Raw genomic sequence first — 23,157 nt, 5'->3', positions numbered from 1 at the left:
GGCTGCCCAGGGAGGTGGTTGAATTCCCATCCCTGGAGGTGTTTGAAAGTGGCAGAGATGTGGTGCTGAGGGACATGGTTTAGCACCAGCCTTGGTAGAGGTAGATAACAGCTGGACTCAGTGACCTGGAAGGTCTTTTCCAACCAAAACAATTTTATTACTCTCTTTTCTTAGAGTTTTATGGACCAATAACATTAATTTTGTTTAAGGGTGTTTGTTTTTTTTTTTTTTCCTCCTAAATAGAGGTAAATATATTTGCAGAGAGATCTAAGCAGCAGAACACTGATTTTATGCAGTACAAAGGCCCTGCTAGCTGTTAGCACAGAGAGCTGTCATTATATTCTTAATTCCCTAACTACTGCTAGGTAGTCACATTTGCCTTCTGCACTGTACAATAATTTCCTAGTGGAACTTTTATTTGAAATGTTAATTTTCTTTCTTTTTTTCTCCCCCTCCCCCCCCAATTATTATTAACACTATCTCTTTGGAATATTGCACGTGTTTCTGTGCCCAGATTTTGTAAGGAATTAAGGCTTGATTCATTGCTGCCTCATTCCAGTTTTATGCCACTGCAGCTCTGCTGGTTATAAAGCACAGCTTAAACCTGAAGTAGCAATGGTGGTGTGGAAAGATCTAAATGTTAATTGAAATGATGTTCATTCCCTTGAATTCTTCTTTACTGAGCCATAATAGGAGCAAGGAGCTGGAGGCAGAAAAAAATTTGCTGGAAGTGCTTAGGTAGCCAAATTGGGTACATGGGATGGCTACCAACAGATTCTGGAGGACACTCACAGCCTAATGCTATTATGGGAGTTTTATGTCTCTTTTCTGGTTCCAAGGCTTGAAAGCATTTTACAGTTTGAATGGGTATTAAGGGCAAAGCCCAAGTGTCTGCATGTTAAAATGTGATTAATAATGGTGAAAATAGGGAGCTCTTATCTACTAGAACAGCAGACTGAAGCTAGAGATAATTAAAATGGCATCAAAATAGGTAATGTGATTAGTAGTGCAGGTTTCTGCGCACCCTTATCAATATACTTCATAAAATTAGTGTGTTTGAAGATGCAGGTTGCATCCTTTGTATGGTTTTAAGCATCTAATTTAATTGTCTCCTCATTTAAAAAAAATGAGCACTTCTCCTATGGAAAGAGACTGAGAGAGTTGGGGTTATTCATTCTGGAGAGGAGAAGGCTCTGAGGAGACCTTATTGTGGCCTTCCAGTATCTGAAGTGGGATACAAGAAAGCTGGGGAGGGACTTTTGAGGGTATCAGGTAGGGATAGGACTAGGGGAAATGGATCCAAACTAGAAGTGGGTAGAAACAGATTGGATGTTAGGAAGAAGTTCTTCCCCATGAGGGTGGTGAGACACTGGCACAGGTTGCCCAGGGAAGTGGTAGAGGCCCCATCCCTGGGTTTTTTTTGCAGCCAGGCTGGATGTGGCTGTGAGCAACCTGCTCTAATGTGAAGTGTCCCTGCCCATGGCAGGGGGGTTGGAACTGAATGATCCTTGAGATCCCTTCCAACCCTGACAATTCCATGATTCTAATCATTCTGTCCCTAAATGCATGCCTCATGTAAAACAGCTACCAGAACTCTTTCCATGAAAAAATACTGGGGGGAGGGTGGGAGAAAGTGAGGTTACTAGAAGCAGCAAATGGAATTCACTCAGGAATATGCAAACCAGGCTGGATCCAGCAGCCACTTTCTCCACGCTGCCTGTGAAGCAAAGCCCATTTGACGGCGTCGCTTCATATTCAATGTCAGTCCAGCAGCGTTTCCACAGGATTCATTTAACAATGAATAATGCTTGATTGTAGATCTCTGCAGTCAATTAGAATATCTGGGTTTAATAGAGTATGATCTGTTATTTGCCAACAAACATCCAGATTGCCTTATAAATCATGCAGCAGTGTGGTTACAGCACAGCGCGGCACTGAATTCTGTTTCATTGCTCCCTATCGAGCAGCCATGTTTCTGCCATAGAAGGCGATTTCCCATCTTTTAACTTAGTTTCTTTGACTAACAGGAAAAATACAAATTAGTCCTGAGGGAAAAAAACAAAACAAAACAAAACAAGTACAAGTTTACTGGGGGCAGGGAATTTGCTTTTCAGGAAATCATAGAATCGTAGAATTGTCAGGGTTGGAAGGGACCTCAAGGATCATCCAGTTCCAACCCCCCTGCCATGGGCAGGGACACCTCACACTACAGCAGGTTGCTCACAGCCACATCCAGCCTGGCTGCAAAAACCTCCAGGGGTGAGGCTTCCACCACCTCCCTGGGCAACCTGTGCCAGTGTCTCACCACCCTCATAGTGAATGGCACAGACATGAAAATCATTGAAAATGCCTTTTTCCTTTTTTTTTTTTTTTTTTTGGGGGGGGTGGGGGGGTGGGGGAGGGTCACCTTACTGTGTGTAGTTGTTTATGTATTTAATAATCAGTATTAGCTTACAGCTGAGGAGATCAAAAATGATAGGTAAGTCCATAGATTAATGGTGTTCCAGACACAGGTTTTCTGTAATATTTGTTCTGGTTCACATCAGTCACTGACACTTCAGAAGGGTTACTCCTGAACTCTTTATCTGTAAATGATTCAAAATACTTGAGGTGAAGGTATGAGTTTTGTTGTTGTCTTATCCTGCTTACCTTGCTTAGAATTCATGTCAGTGAGGTTTAATAAGGCAAAGTGTAAGGTCCTGTACCTGGGTCAGGGTAACCCTCTATATCAACACAGGCTGGGGGACAATGAGATTGAGAGCAGCCCTGCAGATAAGGACCTGGGGGTGCTGCTGGATGAGAAGCTGGACAGGAGCCAGCAATGGGCACTTGCAGCCCAGGCCAATGGCAGCCTGGTTTGCATTCAAAGCAGTGTGGCCAGAGATGAAGAGAGGGGATCCTGCCCCCCTCTGCTCTGCTCTGGGGAGACCTCACCTGGAGTACTGTGTTCAGCTGTGGAGCTGCCAACACAAGACAGACATGGAGCTGCTGGAGCAGGTCCAGAGGAGGGCCATGAAGATGATCAGAGGGCTGGACCACCTCTCCTATGAAGACAGACTGAAAGAATTGGGGCTGTTCAGCCTGGAGAAGAGAAGGTTCCAGGGAGACCTTAGAGCTGCATTTCAATATCTGAAAGGGACCTACAGGAAGGCTGGGGAGGGGCTGTTCAGAAGGGCCTGTGGGGATAGGATGAGGGGCAATGGTTTGAAACTGGAGCAGGGGAGATTTAGGTTGGACATCAGGAAGAAGTTCTTTACTATGACAGTGGTAAAATACTGGAACAGGTTGCCCAGGGATGTGATTGAGGCCTCATCCCTGCAGACATTCAAGATCAGACTCGATGTGACCCTGGGCAGCCTGATCTAGTTGGAGGTGTCCCTGTTGACCCTTAGGGTCCTTTCCAACCCAATGCAATCTGTGAATCTGTAAAAAATGGAGCAGTGTTTGGAGGGAAGCAGACCTTTTATGCTGATTAAAAATAACAAAGAACTTACAGCACAAGTGGGGTGGAATTGAAGGCATAAAATAATGCTACAGCCAAAGTTGTCCTTGAGAGGTGGGGGGGGGGGGATTATTTAAATATTTAATTTGTTAAAAATTGAAGGAGCTTCCATGGTAGATCTGAAAGGCATGGTCACAAAGAGCATATTGGGAGCATATTGGACACAAAGAGTATTTTGGGAAAGGGATAACTGAACATCTTAAAGAGCAGCCTGGCTTGCTACAGTACTTAAGAGCATATTTTTAGCACCTCCTCATTGAGGATGTCCAGTTGGAGTTGGATCTGCATTTTGGAATGTAGAGATGCTGCTTTGGAAGTCCTCATTGTCTGCTTAAATCCTTTGGAAAACGTGGCCAGGGAGATGTATTTCAGCACGATAGAAGCTTGCTGAATGGAAGTCCCAAGTGTTGTGATGTTCAACAAGTTATTTAAGGCCTCTTATATGCAGAGGACCCAGTAAACTGAGGCAGGCTCAGGCATGGGAGAAACACAAGGCTCTGTGCATGAAAAGTCTGCTGATCATGAAGTGAGGTTCCTTGTGAACATCAATAACTCAAATATTAGAGTAGCTACAAAACCCTGCAGTTACCTGTGTCATCTTTTTTATGTCTTTAGGGGTTTCAAAATCTTTCATCTTTTCAGATTGGATTCTCTAACAAGCTCATCACTGGCCTCACACTGTTCCTGTAGACATCATTTTAGGGGGTGGTTAGCCTGGGCTTAATAAGAATAATTAGAACAAACCTAAACACTTGGAAAAAAATCCCTGTTGACCTGTTTTGTGCTTTCTGACATCTCAAAATCATTTTTTAAAGCTTTAAGTTAGAAGTCAAAAGATTTTTTTTTTTGTGAAAAAAAAGAGGGAATTTCTTCATCAGTAAGAGTAGAATCAACAACAAGAAGAACAGCCAACACAAGTTTGCTTTTGAGTTGTTCAAGTATATAATGTGAGGTACTGCAGCTTTACCTTTACAGTTTGGTGCACGTTGTTGCTGGGGCTTGGCTGATACAAAGCTACTTGATTAATCCCGAGGGAGAGGATTCATTTCATCTTTGATGAGGTCTGAGGCTTCACTCAGGAAATGCTCCAGTGATCCAGTTGTGAAGTAACCTTGCTGTATTTCATTTTCTTTTCTGTTTGTAGCTGGACAGTGCCACTTCTCTCATCCAGGCAGCTAAAAACCTGATGAACGCTGTGGTCCTTACAGTGAAAGCATCATATGTGGCTTCCACTAAGTACCAGAAGGTCTATGGTACTGCTGCAGTGAACTCACCAGTTGTGTCTTGGAAGATGAAGGCCCCCGAGAAGAAACCTCTGGTCAAGAGAGAAAAACCAGAAGAATATCAGACGAGGGTGAGAAGAGGGTCCCAGAAGAAACACATTTCACCTGTACAGGCCTTAAGTGAATTTAAAGCTATGGATTCATTCTAAACCACCAAGCTCTGCCAGGAGGGTTTTGTATTCTTTTTTTGTATGCATTCCTGCCGACTTGTATGCGTCTGGCGCGGGGTGGGGGAAGCAGTGTCCATGTGCATGCAACCTGAGACTCGCCTGGAGTCGCTGCAGTGCCCCAGCTGAGGCCATCCTCTCCAGATCCGAAACGGACTCGTCCCAAGCTTCCTTTTTCAAGCCAAACTCTCGCCTTGAACTGGCCAAAGAACCTGCAGCCCAGGGGGAGCCTGTGGGCGAGCCACTGAATCCCAACCTAAAACCCCAGCCGTTTTTCTGCATGCAAGAAACATTAGGTTGGCAGGTCATATTAAGTGAACAAAAATGGAATTGTAATGGTAGACCTTAAAGCTTGTATTGCTTCTGTTCCAGTGCAAAAATGTACTAGCCAATATGCTTCAATGTGTGGCCCAATAATTCAAGGATAGAACTTTTAAGTCGTCTTCATGATAAGTATGTGAATTTTTCAAACAGAAAACTAATTCATCCAAACTAATTCATCTTAACAACAACAAACAAACAAACAAAAACAAACAAAAAAAAGCTTCTTTTAAACCATATTTTGTTCTTTATCTTCTAGTAGTGTTCTGATTGCTCACATTTCAATTAATCCCATTGATATGGCCAGAGGTTTACTTTTGCCAATTGAATTCCTTATGGTGGAGTATGAAGCACAATATGGTGAGTGACATTGCCTTTTATATCATGATGATGATGATGATGATGATGACGATTATAATATTAGTCATTAGAAGACCTGGTGGTGGAATGTTTAGAGACATGGAAACTGACAGTGTGAGAATTTAGAGGCAAATATGTAGGTGTAGCTTGGATTACAGGTATCTGACATACCATTGTAACCACTAACTCAATAAACTCATTTAACCTTGGAATCCTCTCTATGCCTCTTCTCTTTTAATGCCCAGGTACCTCCTGCATCACAGATGCTGCAGACAGTGATTCCTTTTACAGAACCACACAATGTTAGGGCTTGGAAGGGACCTCGGAAGATCAACCAGTCCAACCTCCCTGCCAAAGTAGGATCACCCAGGGCAGGTCACACAGAAACACGTCCAGGTGGGTTTTGAAAGTGTCCAGAGAAGGAGACTCCACAACCTCTCTGGGCAGCTTACTCCAGGGCTCCAGCACCCTCACTGTCAAAAAGTTTTTCCTGATGTTCTTGTGGCACCTCCTCTGCTCCAGCTTGCCCCCGTTACCCCTTGTCCTGTCATTGGACATCCCTGAGCAGAGCCTGGCTCCATCCTCCCAACACTGCCCTGCACATCTTTCATAACAGGAATTAGGTCACCTCTCAGGCTCCTCTGCCTCAAGCTCAAGAGCCTCAGCTCCCTCAGCCTGTCCTCACAGGGAGATGTTCCACTGCCTGCAGAGCTTTGTGGCTCTGTGCTGGACTCTTTCAAGCAGTTCCCTGAGGTCCTTCTTGGACTGAAGGGTCCAGAACTGGACACAATATTCCAGATGAGGCCTCAGCAGGGCAGAGTAGAGGGGAAGGAGAACCTCTCTTGACCTACTCACTACAGCCCTTCTAGTACACCCCAGAATGCCCTTTGGCAGCCAAATGGAGCTGCTGTGCAGGTCCCCAGGGCTGGCCTGGCTTCATCCCCTGTTCCACAGATCATAGTGCTCATAAGGGCAGCAGCTCCTGCCCTTCCCATTGCAGGGCGACCATGCAGCCAGACTCCAAATTACCACCACTGCCCAACCTGCATCTGTGGACCAAGCAGCTTCTGGTAATGGGCCTCAATGGGAGCTCAACTAGAAGCAGTAAAGACCTTGGGGAGGAAGGAGATGTCCTAGGGGTACAAACAGATGAGCAGAGGAGTAAGTCAGAAATCCTCGTTTGCTGTGCTGAGCACTAAATGGTTTTGAGATGCCTTGTCCTGTCTCTCCTGTCTCACACCTGGGCCAGGGGTTGTCTTCATTGCCATGCAGGGTTTGGCTCCAGCCCGTGAAAGCCAAAGGCCCCAGGCCCCAGCCCTGCCCTCAGCACAAGGCCATCCTGGGGCTAGACCAGGAGCTGCAGCAGCACCTCCTGTGCTCCCTCCAACCAGAGCCATCTCATTGCTCCTGGACACTCCATGGCCATGGTTCCCTCAGCTCAGAGCAAGGTCCAGGGGCCGTGGGGCTGCAGGGAGCATGCTTGGCTTCTCGTGCCCATCCTCCATCACACCTGTGAAGAATCACATCATTGCAGCTGCCCAAGCCTGTCCTACAGGAGTTACAGCCTGAAGGCCTTGAAGAAAAAGCTTGAAGGGAGAAGTTGTGGCTGAGGCTGTGGCACATCATCAACTTCAGGATCTCCACACCTCCCTAACCACCAGCTGGGTGCATGCAGCTCCCCTGGGCTGTCCTGTGGGGTCAGAATCAGAGGTTTGTTTCTCTGGCTTGCTTCTGGAGTGGGCATGGACCTTCCCTGCTTCTGGAACTCAGCAGGTGTCCCTTCCAACCCCCACCACTCTGTGATTCTATAGGTGATGGATGTGCCTCTGTTTGATACTTCTTGCAGGTTTCATCAACTCATCTGAAGGAAGAAGTGGTGTAGGATAGAAATGTACATTGAAACATGAGGAAAATCACCAAGTCTGGAAATGCTTTCATGGAAGGAGAGACTAAATAAAAAAGGAGTCACCATTTTCTTCAGGGTCATCAGTACTGAGGCTGTGAGATGACTAAATAAGAACTAAGTAATCAGTGGTCTTTATGACTCAAAACATTAGGGCTGGCACAATGAATTATCAAACAGCAAGTTCAATATTTTAAAAATAGATATTTTTTCCTAAAATAAGTAAGTTGTGGATTTCATTTTCACCGTGGCACAGGTGCCACAATGATAACAATTCCATTGATAACACCACCCAAAGATTCATTCCACATCTTGGGAACTTGCAGGTCTTAAAGTTCCAGAAGACCTTCAAGTCAAATATTGTCTGTGGGTTTTGGAAATGTTTTCTACAGCCACTTCTCCACTGAGGTAAGGAAACTTGTGTCACCAGCACAGTACAATGAAGAACTGCTGGACCTCCACAGCCTTCAACCAGAGCTGTGCCTGCTTCTGGTGACCATCACCTAGGTTCACAAGCTGAAGGTAAGGGTACCATCCATATTCTTCTGCACATGCAGCTTCAAATAGCCTGGGGACTATTTAGTCTGGAGAGGAGAAGACTTAGAGGGAATGTCTAAATAAAATGTCTATGAATATCTTAGGGCTGGGTGTTGGGAAGGAAGGGGAAGGGACAGGGACAGGGACAGCCTCTGCTCAGTTGTGCTCTGTGATAGAGCAAGGGGCAATGGATGGAAACTGCAGCACAGGAGGTTCCACCTCAACATGAGGAAGAACTTCTTTACTGTAAGGGTCACAGAGCCCTGGAACAGGCTGCCCAGAGAGGTTGTGGAGTCTCCTCTGAAGACTTTCAAGCCCTGTCTGGATGTGTTCCTGTGTGACCTGTGCTGGATTCTGTGGTCCTGCTCTGGCAGGGGGGTTGGACTGGAAGATCCCCAGAGGTCCCTTCCGATCCTTATCATCCTGTGAGCCTGTGATGTGAATATTTTCTCTACAAATTGTACCCACAATGAAGAGAAGTGATGCCAGCACTGGTTCTAGAAATTGCAGTTATTTATTTCCTGAAGACAGAATTTAGTTATTTTTACATCAGTATTTGCCTCCAGCCAACGTGAGTGCACAGCAAACTGCTAGTTGGGAGGTCACCATGGAGCTTGGGTGGTCATCCCTGAGCTTCTCTCCTGTTATGGTTGTCCATGCTGTGGTCACTACTCCTGTTACTCACATGGCAGGAATTGTTTCCTCTCTCTGAGGAAGCAGAAGGCCAAGTGACAAGAGTGAGTTCTCTGCTTCTTCCAGAAGTGGATGTATCTGCTGACCTGTGGCCTAGAGAAGGAGCTTGGCTTACTGCCCAACGTAATGAACTCTGGCAAGAGGGCTAGCAGAGTATTTCAGTTCTTCAGCAAGAACAGCAGCCAATTCCTGAATTAAGAAGTCAGATAAAACTGAAAGTTGGGAGAACTTGTAGATAACTTTCAAAGTAATTAAGGTTCCTTATTGATTTATTTATTAAACTAAGAATCTGAGAGTGAGAAGAGTTGAAATAGCTAAATGGGTGTTCTGGCACTAGGAGTGAAGGAGCTACTGAGCAAGACATCACTACAAGGAACAGAGGTTTTGGATGGGGTGAAACTTGAATTTCACATAGTCACACTGGTCCCCAGGGATCAGTACTGGGTCCAGTTTTGTTCAATGTCTTCATCAATGACCTGGATGAAGAGATTGAGTGGACCCTCAGCAAGTTTGCTGATGATACCAAACTGGGAGAGGTGGCTGACACCCCTCAGGCTGAGCTGCCATCCAAGGAGATCTGGACAGGCTGAGACCTGAGGGAAGGGGAACCTCGTGAAGTTCAGTAGGGACAAGCATAGAGTGCTGCATCTGGAGAGGAACAACACCAGGCAGCAGTACAGACTAGGGGTTGTACTGCTGGAAAGCAGCTCCATGGAGAAAGACCTTGGAGTCCTAGTGAACAGCAAGTTCTGCATGGGACAGCAATGTGCCCTGGTGGCCAAGAGAGCCGATGGGGTACATCAAGACAAATGTGTCCAGCAGGTCTAGGGAGGTTCTTCTCCCCCTCTACTCTGCCCTGGTGAGACCACACCTGCAATACTGTATCCAGTTTGGGGCTCTCGAGTTCAAGAGAGACAGGAACCTGCTGGAGAGAATCCAATGGAGGCCACAAGGATGACTAAGGGACTTGAACACCTGTCTGACAAGGGATGCCTGAGACCCCTGGGCTGTGTAGCCTGGAGAAGAGAAGGCTGAGAGGGGATCTCATCAATGTTTATAAATATTGGACGGGTGCTTGTAAAGCTGAAGGTTCCAGGCTTTTTTGGGTGGTGCCCAATGATAGGACAAGGAACAAGGTGTACAAGCTAGAACCCAGGAAGTTCCACCTCAGCATCAGGAGAAACTTCTTTACTGTGAGGGTGCTGGAGCCCTGGAGCAGGCTGCCCAGAGAGGCTGTGGAATCTCCTTCTGTGGAGACATTCAAAACACATCTGATGTGTTCCTGTGTGACCTGCCCTGGGTGATCCTGCTTTGGCAGGGGGGTTGGACTCGATCTTCAGAGGTCCCTTCCAACCCCTACCATTCTGTCACAGAATCACAGAATTTTAGGAGCTGGAAGGGATCTCAAAAGCTTATCCAGTCCAACCCCCCTGCCAGAGCAGGGTCACCTAGAGCAGGTCACACAGGAACACATCCAGGTGGGTTTTGAATCTCTCCAGAGAGGGAGACTCCACAACCCCCCTGGGCAGCCTGTTCCAGTGCTCCATCACCCTCACAGGAAAAAATACTCCTCATATTTATGTGAAACTTCCTATGCCTCAACTTCCACCACTGCCCTTGTGGGCACCACTGAGCAGAGCCTGGCTCCAGCCTCTTGGCACTCCCCCTGCACACATTTATAAATATTGATGAGGTCACCTCTCAGGCTCCTCCTCTCCAAGCTAAAGAGCCTCAGCTCCCTCAGGCTCTCCTTGTACGGAAGATGTTCCACTCCATCATCCTCAAGGCTCTGTGCTAGACTCTTTCAAGCACCTCCTTGTCTTTCTTGACCTGAGGGGCCCAGAACACAATATTCCAGATGCAGCCTCACCAGTGCAGAGTAGAGGGGGAGGAGAACTTCTCTTGAACCTACTCACCACAGCCCTTCTAATCCACCCCAGGATGCCCTTGGCCTTCTTGGCCACAAGAGCACATTGCTGGCTCCTGTTCATCCTTCCATCCACCAGGACCCCCAGGTCCCTTTTCTCCTTCACTGCTCTCCAGCAGGTCTGTGCATCACTCATGCAGAGCACATTCTGAGTCCCCAGTGATGTCAATTACATCATTAAACTCACACATGAGTTTAGCTGCTGGGTTGCATATAAATGGCAGCATTCATATGCTGGAAGTTGAACAATGCTTTGGTAATAAGGGAGCAGGGGATAAAGCTCAGCACAGATTCACTTTGATCAAGTATTTTCTTGCTACTGTGTCCTTAGGGTGTGAAGCAGCAATCAATAGTTCAGTTCTTCTGCATTTCCACACCAAGGTGTGGAAATACAGTGGGGAATGAGCCCCCCAAGACAAAAAAACAGTGGGTGGCTGTTTTTATATCTAGCACATTGTTTTATATCTCCACAGGAAAGCTGGCCAGCACCAAATTTCCTGTGTCTCTATGAAACTCAAGTTTAATACAGAGGATGTATATTTATAGGCTTAAACTGATCTCTCTGCATAGAAAAATGTAGATTTCAATGGGATTTGGAAGCAAAACCCAAATGAGTTCTGGTTTTCTTTCTTTTTCTTTTTTTTTTTTTTTTAAATCCCCTCAGCATGAATCTAAATTAAAGGCTCAGAATGGAAATAAAGCAAAGTCTCTCCTGGAGCTGATGGAGTAGGTCCAGAGGAGGGCCATGAAGATGATCAAGGGGTTGAAGCACCTCTGCTATGAGGACAGGCTGAGGGAGCTGGGGGTGTTCTGCCTGGAGAAGGCTCCAGGAAGACCTAAGAGCAGCCTGCCAGTACCTGAAGGGGCTACAGGAAGGATGGAGAGAGAGTGTTTGCAAAGGTCTGGAGTGACAGGATGAGGAGTAATGGCTTCAAACTAGAGCAGAGCAGATTTAGATTGGATGTTAGGAACAAGTTCTGCACCATGAGGGTGGTGGAACACTGGAGCAGGTTGCCCAAGGAGGTGGTTGGAGCCCTATCCCTGCAGATATTCAAGGTGAGGCTGGACAGGTCTCTGGGCAACCTGATCTGGTTGAGGATGTCCCTGCTGACTGCAGGGAGGTCAGACTGGATGAGCTTTGGAGGTCCCTTCCAACCCAGAGCATTCTGTGATTCTGTGATTCTATGATTCTTTCCCTCCATGTATAAATATATCACCAACCAACCTTCCAGATCTTTTTTCTTCAGGTATTTTTGGCAAGGCAGAGGGTAAATGCAGGTGTAGGAAAGGAAGGAAGCTGAAAGACAGAACAAGGAAAAGTGTTTTAGTTTGAACCTCCTCAGTAATTTATCCAGGTGAAAAAGGTCACAGCTTAAGCTGTGTCCAAGGCCAGACACATTATCCCACATCATCTTATCAGGGAATTCAAGCACCTGATTGGCAATTCAGCACACACCAAGCTCATTGCTGAAGTGCAGCAGCAGAAATCAGGCATAGCCAAGGTTTTGTTCTGGTTTCCCTCTGGATGACCGAGTGCACCCTCAAGCAAAGGCTCACACATTTCTCCTGCTTTAGATATTTCTCCCTTTATGACTCAGTGAACACCAAGCCATGGAGAACTTGACAGCTTGCTAAAAGTTGTGGGAGGTAGAAATGTATTTTTGTGCTCTAGTTATACCTTTAAAGGAATAAATATTTAATTACTTGAGCAAATGTTTCCTTCTTCTGATAATGTTATGTGAGGAGCTGCAGGTGAGCAGATGTTACTCAATGCTCTCTTTGGGTAAAATTCCAAAGTTCTGCTGTTGTTTGGTAAATCCTGCAGAACAATGGACTGGTAAAGGGATGAGAAATGTTTGTACTTCCCTGCTTTATCCCAGCTTGCTAGAAGTTAAATATGAGGAAGAAAGATAATCACAGAATCACAAAGAATTGGAGGGGACCTCAAGGATCATCCTGTTCCAATCCCCCCTGCCATGGGCAGGGACACCTCACACTACAGCAGGTTGCTCACAGCCACATCTAGCCTGACCTTAAAAACCTCCAAGGATGAGGCTTCCACCACCTCCCTGGGCAACCTGTGCCAGTGTCTCACCACCCTCATGGTGAGGAACTTCTTCCTGACATCTAATCTAAATCTCCCCTCCTCTAGCTTGGATCCATTCCCCCAGTCCTATCACTACCTGATGCTCTAAAAAGTCCCTCCCCAGCTTTCTTGTAGGCTTCCTTTTGATGTTGGAAGACCACAATAAGGTCTCCTCAGAGCCTTCTCTTCTCCAGGCTCAACAACTCCAATGCTCTCAGCCTGGCGTCACAGCAGAGGGCTTCCAGCCCTCCCAGTATTGCTATGGCCACCTCTGGCCCAACAGGTCTATGTCTGTGCTGTGCTGAAGACATTCTTCTGCTGAGGAACACGGTGTTCCCAGAGGGAGGGGAGGCAGAAGCTGGGACTGGACACCCTGACAGACCCCATTGACCCCTCTCTTGCAGGATGAGGCTCTGCAGGCTCATGGTCAGCAGCAGTGGCTGGCTCCCAGCACACCCTGTGAACAGTCAGCAGGAAGAGCCCAGTGTGGCATCCAGCCTCCCTGAGGACTTACTGCTGTGTGCCACCAAGCCCTTCCCAAGACACATTCACCAGAGAACATCCCTGCTGCAAGCAATGTGCCCATCTTTGGTGCTGAAGAGTGTGGTGGGTTGAAAATTGCCCCCCACATAAACTTGCCAGACCAGCTCAGTTGAAAGCAAATGAAGCTATATATTTACAAGCACAACTACCATCTAGAAATATGGAATGCAATGAATATGTACAAAATATACAATATTTAAGGTATTTACAATTTATAAACAGTACAAGAGCCCCCCTGGACACACCAGGGGGCTACTAATAGCTTCCCCCTCCCTGCTCCCTTCCCCCTTGTTCACAGTAAAGGAGAGAGAAGAGCAGAGAGTTGTTTGTTAATACTCAGCTCCAACAAAGCAATGCAGCCAAGGTCAGCAAAGCCAGCAGAAGCCAGAGCTAGAATCTGCTAGAGCTAAGGAAGCAAAAAGAGAGAAAGTTAGTTTACACAAACCAACTTTGTTAGTAGTCTGTCCAATGGGATTGTTTAGAACTTACCATTACTTTCCTTTTCACGTCCAATAGTGATTTATTTACAGTCTACTACTTTCTGTTCAAGATCTGTGAAAAATTTTCAAGGCACAGCCTAAAAGTACCACAAAGAGCCAGGCTGGTCACAGCCATAGCAGGCAAGCAGGGCTGTGCCAGCCAAAGAAGCCCAGCACAGCCCAGCAGTGCTGACCTTCCCTGGACAGAGCCCAGGGAAACACAGGTGCCCCACGGTCCACACTGCCTGTGTCAGCCACAGCAACACCCTCTAGCAGGGTCCTGGCCTCGCTCTCCATGAGCTCTGTGCCTGCTCTGTGCCATCACTGACAAGGGCTCTTGTGGCACTTGGTGTTGCTGGCCAAGGACAGGCAATCTGCAGCTCTAGCCAGAGAAGGATGCTCCTGCTCTCAGCCCCAGAGGTTATTCTCCATGGCTCTGGTCAATCCTGTCTCAGCCTCATCTTTCCAGTCAGCCTTCTCCAACTGTATGGTGCAGCCTTACTGAGCCTTACTGCAGTGCTGGAGGGCACAGCAGTGCTGGGAGAGATGCAGCAGCCAGGCACCTGGAGGGTAGAGAGCAGTGGCTTGAAGAAGGGAAGCTTCCAAACTGGTGGAAAGCAAAGGAGCCTGCTGGTGCCATCCTGGCTGGTGTGGAGCAATGTAAGGCATCCAGCTGAGTGCCCAGCCTAGTGGCTTAAGTTGTGCCAGAGGAGGTTTAGGTTCGATATTAGGAAAAATTTCTTTACTGCGAGAGTGGTGAGGTGCTGGAACAGGCTGCCCAGGGAGGTGGTGGAGTCCCCATCCCTGGAGGTGTTCAAGAAGTGTGTAGATGTGGTGCTTCAGGATATACTTTAGTGGTCATGGTAGCTGGCTTATGGTTGGACTCAATGATCTTAAAGATCTTTTCCAACCTTAATGACTCCATGATTCTGACAGGCCAGGCTCTGCCTGACAGTGGAAGAGCTGCTCCCAGGGCGTAGGATTGCTTTAGAGGCACCAGAACTGGGTCCCAAACAACCTGGACTCAGAAGGGCTTTGTTTTTGGCCAATTAATCTGAAGGTGTTGCCCCACATCTGCTGAGAGCAGACAGAAAGTGTCCTTAGGTATGACAACTCAATGTGCCAGTCTTCTCCAAGCCAGGGGGGCTCTGAGCACCCTCCTTTCTGACTAGGCACCATTTCAGCTCTTTGCAGTGGTGCTTCCACCCTGTGCCTGACCTGTCTGTCTGCAGCCTCATTTAGCAGGTTCTGGCTGCAGAAGTCCTGGCCTTGCACAGGAGACTGAACTGGACTGAAGCAGAGTTAGGTATGAAAACAACAGCATCTTTATTTCAAAATTAAGATGCTGGGTATAGTCCCATCTGGACCAGAATCCACCTGTAGAAGTGCTGGGTGGAGGTGTAGATGCCAGGCTTCCTTACTCTGGCACAGCCTGTTCCCCAGCTGGTCACCCCCACCAGCCAGAAGTAGTCAGCGTTTTTGGCCTGGCACACCAGAGGACCACCACTGTCACCCTGCAGTGGAGGAGAGAGGCTTCAGGTGGGGCTGGGTGGCCTTGGTCAGCTCTGGGGCCAGCTTCTTCTTTCTCTATGGCAGCACCTTCCAGAACTGGATCCATGCCCAGCAAGGCTCTGCTCAGGTGCTGGAGTTTCAGGATCTTGTCTGGGAGGGGGTGGTGGATGTGTGAGGTGAGGCTTTTGGCCATCTCTGCTCACTGGTGATCCAGGGCTGGGATGTGGAGCTATGGGCTGCCAGCAGCAGGGGCTGGGCTTTGTGGGCACAGTGCCAGGTGACTGGGGACAAGGGTGGCACAGGGCAAGACCCCACAGCTGGGGAAGGGCATGGGAGCCCCAGGAGTGGTGGGGAGCCAGGGGTGGGAGGGTGAGTGGCCAGAGCAAGCCCATGCTAGAGCCTGCTTGGGTGGTTGTGCCAGGGCTGCTGGCACTATTGGGCTTGACTTGCAGCAGGTTCCTACCTGGCAGGTGTCGATGCGACCCTGGGGGTAGCCAGCACAGAGGTTGTGGCTGTGGATGGCTCCTGCATACCAGTGGCTGCTGTTGCAGATGTTGAGGTCGATGAGGTAGACTCTGGCCTCCTGCAGCCCAAGTGGTAAATCCCCAGCTGTGAGCACAGAGAGGAATTAGCCCCCAGCAGCTTGTGGTGTCCCCTGTCGAGGTGAACCCCTCCCCAAGGGCTTGGCTTTGCACCTGCTGGGCATCATGTCCCTGGCACCCTTTGGGCCACGGCTGGGACCAGTCTCTCTAGAGTCATCTCTGCACCCCACAGCCTGGCTCTGGCTTTCCCCTCTGCCTTCAGCAAGCCCAAGCTGTGTCCCCACAGGGGACCTTTGGGCCACGGCTGGGACCAGTCTCTCTAGAGTCATCTCTGCACCCCACAGCCTGGCTCTGGCTTTCCCCTCTGCTCTCAGCAAGCCCAAGCTGTGTCCCCAGCAGCAGGGCAGAGGCCGTGCCAGGCACTCACCTCTGGCCCTGGTGGCCCCCCAGCCGCTGACCCAGCAGTTGGTGAGCTCTGCGACGTGCAGCGAGGCGTCGGGCACGCAGGCCAGCTGCACCTGGTAGCCACACTGCACAGGCTGGTCCAGCTCCAGCAGGGCGATGTCGTTGCTCATGGTGTCGTTGTCATAGCCTCGGTGCAGCAGGATCCTCCTGACGTGGCGCAGCTGGGCCTCGGGGCCTGGCTTGTTGAAATAGGTGATCCCGGCCAAAACGTAGTAGGTGCGGCTGGAGGTGCAAGGAGGGCATGCAGAGGGGGCTCAGAGGGAGCACAGCCCAGCCCTGCAGCAGCCCAGCCCTGCCCTGTGGTAGGCCAGCCCTGCCCTGCAGCAGCCCAGCCCAGCCCAGCCCTGTGGCAGCCCAGCCCTGTGGCAGCCCAGCCCAGCCCTGCCCTCTGCTTGCCAAGGGAGAGAGCAAAGCAGCACTGTGGAGGCTGCCTCTGCCCCGGCATTGCCTTAGGCACAAGGAAGGTTGAGCTGGAGGCTACTGGGGAGCCTTGGCACCAGCCCAGCCTTCTGCTGAGCACTTCCTCGGCTGGGCTGGGCAGTGCCCAGGCGCTGGGCATGCAGCAAGGACCGGGGATGGGAGGGAGCGACAGGGGCAGCTGCCAGTGCCCTGGGGAGATGCCCGTGGGCTGTGCCTCCTTACCCGGTCCCCACGAAGCAGTGGGCTGCTGTGAGCACCCACTGGGAGCTGATCAGGGACCCTCCACAGATGTGCCCCATTCCTGCTCCCACGGCTTGCTGGATGCTGACGATCCAGGGCCAAGCCCCTGGCTGGGCGCTGACGCCACCCACGACGCGCGAGGTCCCATGGTAGGAGGCCATGGGCCGGAACCCGCAGGTGCTCCTGCAACCAGAAACTCCAGAGAGTCCTGCTGGGGGCTCCTGCTCTGCAGGCTGAGGGCAGCCCTCTGCCCTCCCCAGCCCACGTGGCACAGACAGCAGGGCCAGGGCCACCCTGGGATGTCCGTCTGTCCATCTGTCAGCCCCTGGCTCTGCTTTAGCTCCACAGGTGAGCTGTGCCAGCAGCCAGGTCCTGCCCAGGAGTTGAGGCTCCCAGATGGGCTTTGGGGAGCTGTGGTGTGGGCACGGGGGACAAGCGAGCACCCTGCAGTGAAGCCCATCAGGGTTGCCCTGGCTCCCTCCCAGAGCCTGGCCCGGCTTACCCACAGTAGTTCCAGAAGGCGAGTGCAGGCTGGCACAGGGCCAGCAGGACAAGGAGGGGCAGAAATGTCTTCATGGCAGTTGGCACAGGTCAGCCTCGAGAACCAAGCTCTTGTTGCCAGCAGAGCAGCAGCTGACTGTGCCCACAGGACTCACGTTGCCATGGTACCCTTGACCCTGGGACTGATGTCACAGAGTCACTGCTGCTGGGTGCAGTGTCCATTGGGATGGGTGGGGAACATCATAGGATCATAGGAAAACAAACTGTTTGGGTTGGAAGGGACCTGTAAAGCTCATCTGGTCTAACCCCCTGCAGTCACCAGGGGCATCTTCAACTAGAGCAGGTTGCTCAGAGTCCCTAACAACCTGACCTGGAATGGCTGCCAGGGATGTGCCATCTACCACCTCTCTGAGCAACCTGGGCCAGTGCCTCACCACCCTGACTGAAAAAATGTGTTCCTTATATATGGCATAAATCTCCCCTCCTTTTATTTAGAACTGTTACCCCTTGTCCTGTCGCAACAGGTCCTGCTAAAAAGTCTGTCCCAGCTTTCTGATTGTCCCCTTTAAGCAATGTTAGGCTACCAGAAGGTCTCCCCAGAGCCTTGCCTTCTCTCAGCTGAACACCCCAACTCTTTTAGCTTGGCCTCGTAGCAGAGTGGTTCCAGCCCTCCCATCACTGTCGTGGCCTCCTCTGGTCCCACTCCAATGTATATATTGTGTATCTATGCATATATTATGTGTCTGTGTATGGAATTATTTTGGTTGGAAAAGACCTCTAAGACCACTGAGTTCAACCACTGACCCAACACCACCAGGGACACTACATCCAAAGTCTATGCATGATTGTTTGGCTGTGAAGAAGGCAAACCTCGTTCAGTTACACCAACAGCTCCTCGTTCTCATTAGCTTGCCAGCAGTGTTACTGCCCAGCATTACTCAGTGTTACACAGCCTGGTGTCTGGAACCTGCAGGAGCTGCCTGAGACCCTGCTAGTTGTCATATACAATTTTCATTATTAATTAGGCTCTGGTCTGCAATGGAGGCTTTAAGGAAGATCCATTATTTGGGCCATAATTGTGGAATAAATTAAAATCACCAGACATTGTCGCAGAGCTATGTGAAGCCTTCCTGCCTTTTGGTTTCATTTGTCCCTTAAGACAGGGCTTTAAATCTGCAGTGTGCACAGCTAATAGCTCAGGGAAACTGTGGTATTTCAGGGAGACATTTATTCCCCCTCTGAAGAAAAGCTTCTCCAGCATTCTCTGATCCAAGCTGCTTTGGGTGCTCACAAAATCATGCATGCTGTGGGGGCAAGAAGGGGACAGTTATGGTCTGTCTTCACTAGCAATGATATCTCAAAAATCACATCAGCTGGATCTCACCCTGGGGCAGATCCCTCCCACTGGGAGCAGTTCAAAATACAGATTTATACAGGGGTGGACTGGTGGAAACATTCCCTGCCTGAGGTCATGGGGTGTGCTCCACATGGCTTGCACACCAGATGTATTGCACACTGAGTGTTAGCCACCATTCCAGAGGAAGAGATTGTAACTTGTACCAGTGTGTGCCACTTCAGATATTCCTGCTCTTCAGAGAATCCAGCTTTATTTTTCATCTAGATACAGCAGTGACTTGTGTCAAATAATTAGTGTGAAAAAAATCCAATATACATCTCAGCACCTATTTTGCATGTAAACAATATTCACAGATTCATAGAACTGTTTTGGTTGGACAACACCTCCAACCATCAACCCACCACCACCGTGGCCATTAAACCATGTCCCACAGTGCCATGTCCACACAGTTCTTCAACACCTCCAGGCATGGTGACTCCACCACCTCCCTGGGCAGCCTGTTCCAATCCCTGACCACTCTTGCATCAAAGAAATTTTTCCTAATCTCCAACCTAAACCTCCCCTGGCAAAATTTCAGGCCATTTCCTCTTTTTCTATTGCCTGATACTAGGAAGAGGAGACCAATCCCCACCTCACTGCAGCCTGCTTTCAGGGAGCTGTAGAGAGCAATGAGGCCTCCTCCAGACTAGATAACCTCAGTTCCCTCAGCTGTTCCTCACCAGCCCTGTTCTCCAGACTCTTCCCCAGTTTTGTTGCTCTTCTCTGAACCTGCTCCAGCACCACAATGTCTTTCTTGCAGTGAGGGGCCCAAAACTGAACCCAGTATTTGAGGTGTGGTCTCAAGTAAGTATCTAAAGGAAGGGAAGCCATGTACAACTTCGTAACTCTTGAGTTACAAAACCTGTATTAGATAAGAGATTGGTAACAATATTGGGTAAGGTTGGAACTAGATGGTCTTTGGCCCCTTCCAAAGCAAACCATTCTATGACTCTATGATGTGATTCTTCTGATTTCTTTTTGTTTGTTTCTTTGTACTTTTCTTCCCTGCTTTGACTGATCCATTTCTGCCTTGTCTTTCTTTTTTCACAGGTGAACTTTCATTGCTTCTGCAGGAAGAACCTGTCCCCTATGGGGACAGGCTAAGAGAGCTGGGGCTGTTCAGCCTGAGGAAGAGAAGGCTCTGGGGAAACCTTAGAGCAGCCTTCCAGTACCTGAAGGGAGCCTACAAGAAATCTGGGGAGGGACTTTTTACAAAAGCTTGAGTGATAGGACAAGAGGCAATGGCTTTGAGCTTGAGAAAGGCAGATTTAGACTGGATATTAGTATGAAATTCTTTACAGTGAGGGTGGTGAGACACTGGAACAAGTTGTGGGTTGGATTTTCAGACATACATTGTTACTATATCCTATTTCATCACCATCGATTTCCCCCCCCCAAAAAACCCCACCACATCATTTGTGTTTTTGCAAGTACAAGTCAATAAAAATTGCTAAAAAAAAAACCCAAAACAACAAAAGGAAATCCAAGATAAACTGAAAAAAATGAACACCCTGACACATAATAGGTTGTCTCTTGAATTTCCCAGATATCAGAGCTATCAGTATTATACCATAAACCAAACACACAACACTTGCAACTCACTTCCTCAAAGGGCTAAACTCTCTGGTCACCATCTTTCAAAATCAAACTATTTTAAATGGTTCAGACATGAAATTTATGGCTTACGAGAAATTTTCAAGTCTACATTTGAAGTGACTTCATAGGTGTAAACTGACTTCATGGAGAAAGAGTTTCACATTAGAAGCTGTATCAACCATATCCTGGGCTGCATCAAGAGAAGTGTGGCCAGCAGGTTGAGGGAGGTGATTCTCTCCCTCTGCATCACTCTGGTGAGACCACACCTGGAGCACGGTGTCCAGTTCTATTACAGTGCTGCAATGTGTCCAGAGAAGGTCCATGAGGATCTTCAGAGTGCTGGAGCACCTCTTCTATGAGGACAGACTGAGTTGGGGTTGTTCAGTCTGGAGAAGAGAAGGCTCTGGGAGACCTTATTGTGGCCTTCCAGGATCTGAAGGGGGCTACAAGAAAGCTGGGGAGGGATGTTTTAGGGTGTCAGGTAATGATAGGACTGGGGGGAATGGAACAAAACTAGAAATGGGTAGATTCAGATTGGATGTTAGGAAGAAATTCTTCACTATGAGGGTGGTGAGAAACTGGAACAGGTTGCCCAGGGAGGTGGTGGAAGCCTCATCCCTGGAGGTTTTTAAAGCTAGGCTGGATGTGGCTCTGAGCAACCTGATGCAGTGTGAGGTGTCCCTGCCTGGGATTGGAACCGGATGATCCTTGAGGTCCCTTCCAACCCTAACAATTCTGTGATTCTGTGTATTAGCCAGGCTGAATGCAGTTGAGAATACAAATCAGACTGAGAAGAAAATGGCCTGACTCAAGTGCCCATATCACGTAGCTGTGTATAGCTGGTCACAGTGATTTTTAAGTTCTTTCCTTCAGCTACAGAAAGATAAAGCAGAAAGCTGCTTCCAGACTCAAATATAGCTGCAAAAGACTGACATTTGTCTCCATTTCAGAACGGAGAAGCTGCTGCCTTGCTTTAATGAAGATGTGAAGAAATCACTCCTTAATTTTTTTTTTTTTTTTTTTTTTTTTTTTTTTTTGTTAATCTCCTTCCCAAATACTTTTCAGACCTAAAGACAAAGAAAATTACTAGGGCAGTTCCAAAGCTTGTTAATTTATACTGTTCTTCTTACCAAAAAATGCCTGACTGAGAATGTGGTTTGTTAATTGACCTTATAATTGACCTCCAAAGCATCATGTATTGGGCATACTAAGTTGCCTCATGATAAAGCCTTCCTCATCAAGGCTTACTGTTTTAGTGCAGCTCATTAGGAAATGAGAACATCAATTAAAGTTGAAAAAAGAAATGGCAATGCTGAAATTGATGTGGGAACGTCTCAGAGTATCTCACATGCTGCAGAGGGTAAACTGGCCTTTGCTTCCTGATGCTTTGGCTGAGAGATGCATTTATTTAGGAGTTACACCTCCCATTAAGTTTAATTGCTTCCCCTGAGGCTCTGCTGGTAAAAGCCTGCTTAGGTGAATGAAAGGTGCTTCCTGTCCCAGAGCATGTGGTAAAGGTTTGGCTGTTGGCAGGGCGGGGTTGTCACATTAATCTGTTTGGAATGGGGGCTGCTGCAAAGGTGATGGTTGGGGGCTTCAAAAGCCGGCAGTGGGATCCTGGGATGTAGCTGAGCTGGAAAGCAGGATACATCTTTTGTGATATGACAAAGGTTACGTGCAGTGGGTAGCCTGTGTTCACAGCACTTCTACAGGAAACAATGAGCTCAGAGAGCTCATTCGAAAGCAAATTTCATTTATTGTTAATGAACTATTTTAGACTGCAGGAAAAAAGGTTTTACTTTTTCCTTTCCGGATGGGAATTTCTTATTTGCTCAGTCTTTTCTGCATTATTAATTCAATCATGCAGAGCACCTTGCTTTAATTTTTTGCTTTTCAGACTTTTCTCACTCCTTCCAAGCTGTGGGAATTTAGTTTCATAGACTCATAGAATGCCCTGGGTTGGAAGGAACCTTTAAAGGCTGTCTACTCTAAACACCTGCAGTGAGCAGGGACATCTCCAACTATAGTGAGGAGGTTGCTCAGAACCTCATCAAGCCTGACCTTGTGTGTTTCCAGGGATGGAGCCCCTACCACCTCCCTGAGCAACCTATCCCAGTGTTCCACCACCCTCACAGCAAAGAACTTCCTAATGTCCAACCCATATCTACCCTGCTCTACTTTAAAACTGTTGCCTCTTGTCCTAGTCCTATAAGCCTTTATAAAAAGTCCCTCCTCAACTTTCTTGTAGGCTCCTTCAGGTACTGCAAGGCTGCTCTAAGGTCTCACTGGAGCCTTCCCTTCTCCAGGCTGAACAGTCCCAGGTCTCTCAGCCTGTCCCCATAGGGAGGTGCTCCAGCCTCTGATCCTTTTGGTGGCCTGCCCTGTTCCGATGTGCCTGGGGCCGGTGGGGGTGGTTGTGTTTCACCCACAGGGAGAATTAAGACACAAACGAGGTCAAATGTAAAACAGTTTAGTGAAGAGAGCACTAGGAAAAGAGATGGAAATGTCATGAGAGAATCACCACCATGGAGAGACTGAGAGAGCTGGGGCTGTTCAGCCTGAGAAGAGAAGGCTCTGAGGAGACCTTATTATCACTTTCCAGTATCTGAAGGGGGCTACGAGAAAGCTGGGGAAGGACATTTTAGGGTGTCAGGTAATGATAGGACTGAGGGGAATGGAAGTGG

At 48.4% G+C, this 23,157-nt stretch overlaps 2 protein-coding genes across 7 annotated transcripts in view; one reads left to right on the top strand and one right to left on the bottom strand.

Moving 5' to 3' along the window:
- Positions 1 to 4,934, top strand: part of CTNNA2 (catenin alpha 2) — a 546,312-nt gene extending 541,378 nt beyond the window's left edge. For all 6 annotated transcript variants that reach the window (XM_054391626.1, XM_054391625.1, XM_054391624.1 and 3 more), the window contains one exon: positions 4,647 to 4,934. In XM_054391626.1, the coding sequence (XP_054247601.1) occupies positions 4,647 to 4,934 (288 nt within the window). The remainder of the gene's footprint in view (positions 1 to 4,646) is intronic.
- Positions 4,935 to 15,138: 10,204 nt separating this feature from the next.
- Positions 15,139 to 17,556, bottom strand: LOC128974722 (acrosin-like). Its single transcript, XM_054391418.1, has 5 exons — positions 17,483 to 17,556; positions 16,963 to 17,160; positions 16,283 to 16,542; positions 15,777 to 15,922; positions 15,139 to 15,315 (listed from the first exon to the last, which is right to left on the bottom strand). The coding sequence occupies exons 1-5, from the start codon at positions 17,554 to 17,556 to the stop codon at positions 15,139 to 15,141; spliced, it is 855 nt and encodes a 284-aa protein (XP_054247393.1).
- Positions 17,557 to 23,157: the final 5,601 nt, after the last annotated feature.

The sequence above is a fragment of the Indicator indicator genome, chromosome 23 (assembly GCF_027791375.1).
Source record: "Indicator indicator isolate 239-I01 chromosome 23, UM_Iind_1.1, whole genome shotgun sequence".
Taxonomy (NCBI): Eukaryota; Metazoa; Chordata; class Aves; order Piciformes; family Indicatoridae; genus Indicator; species Indicator indicator.
Note: the sequence above shows the minus strand (reverse complement) of the source record. Positions and strands in the feature narration are given on the sequence as shown.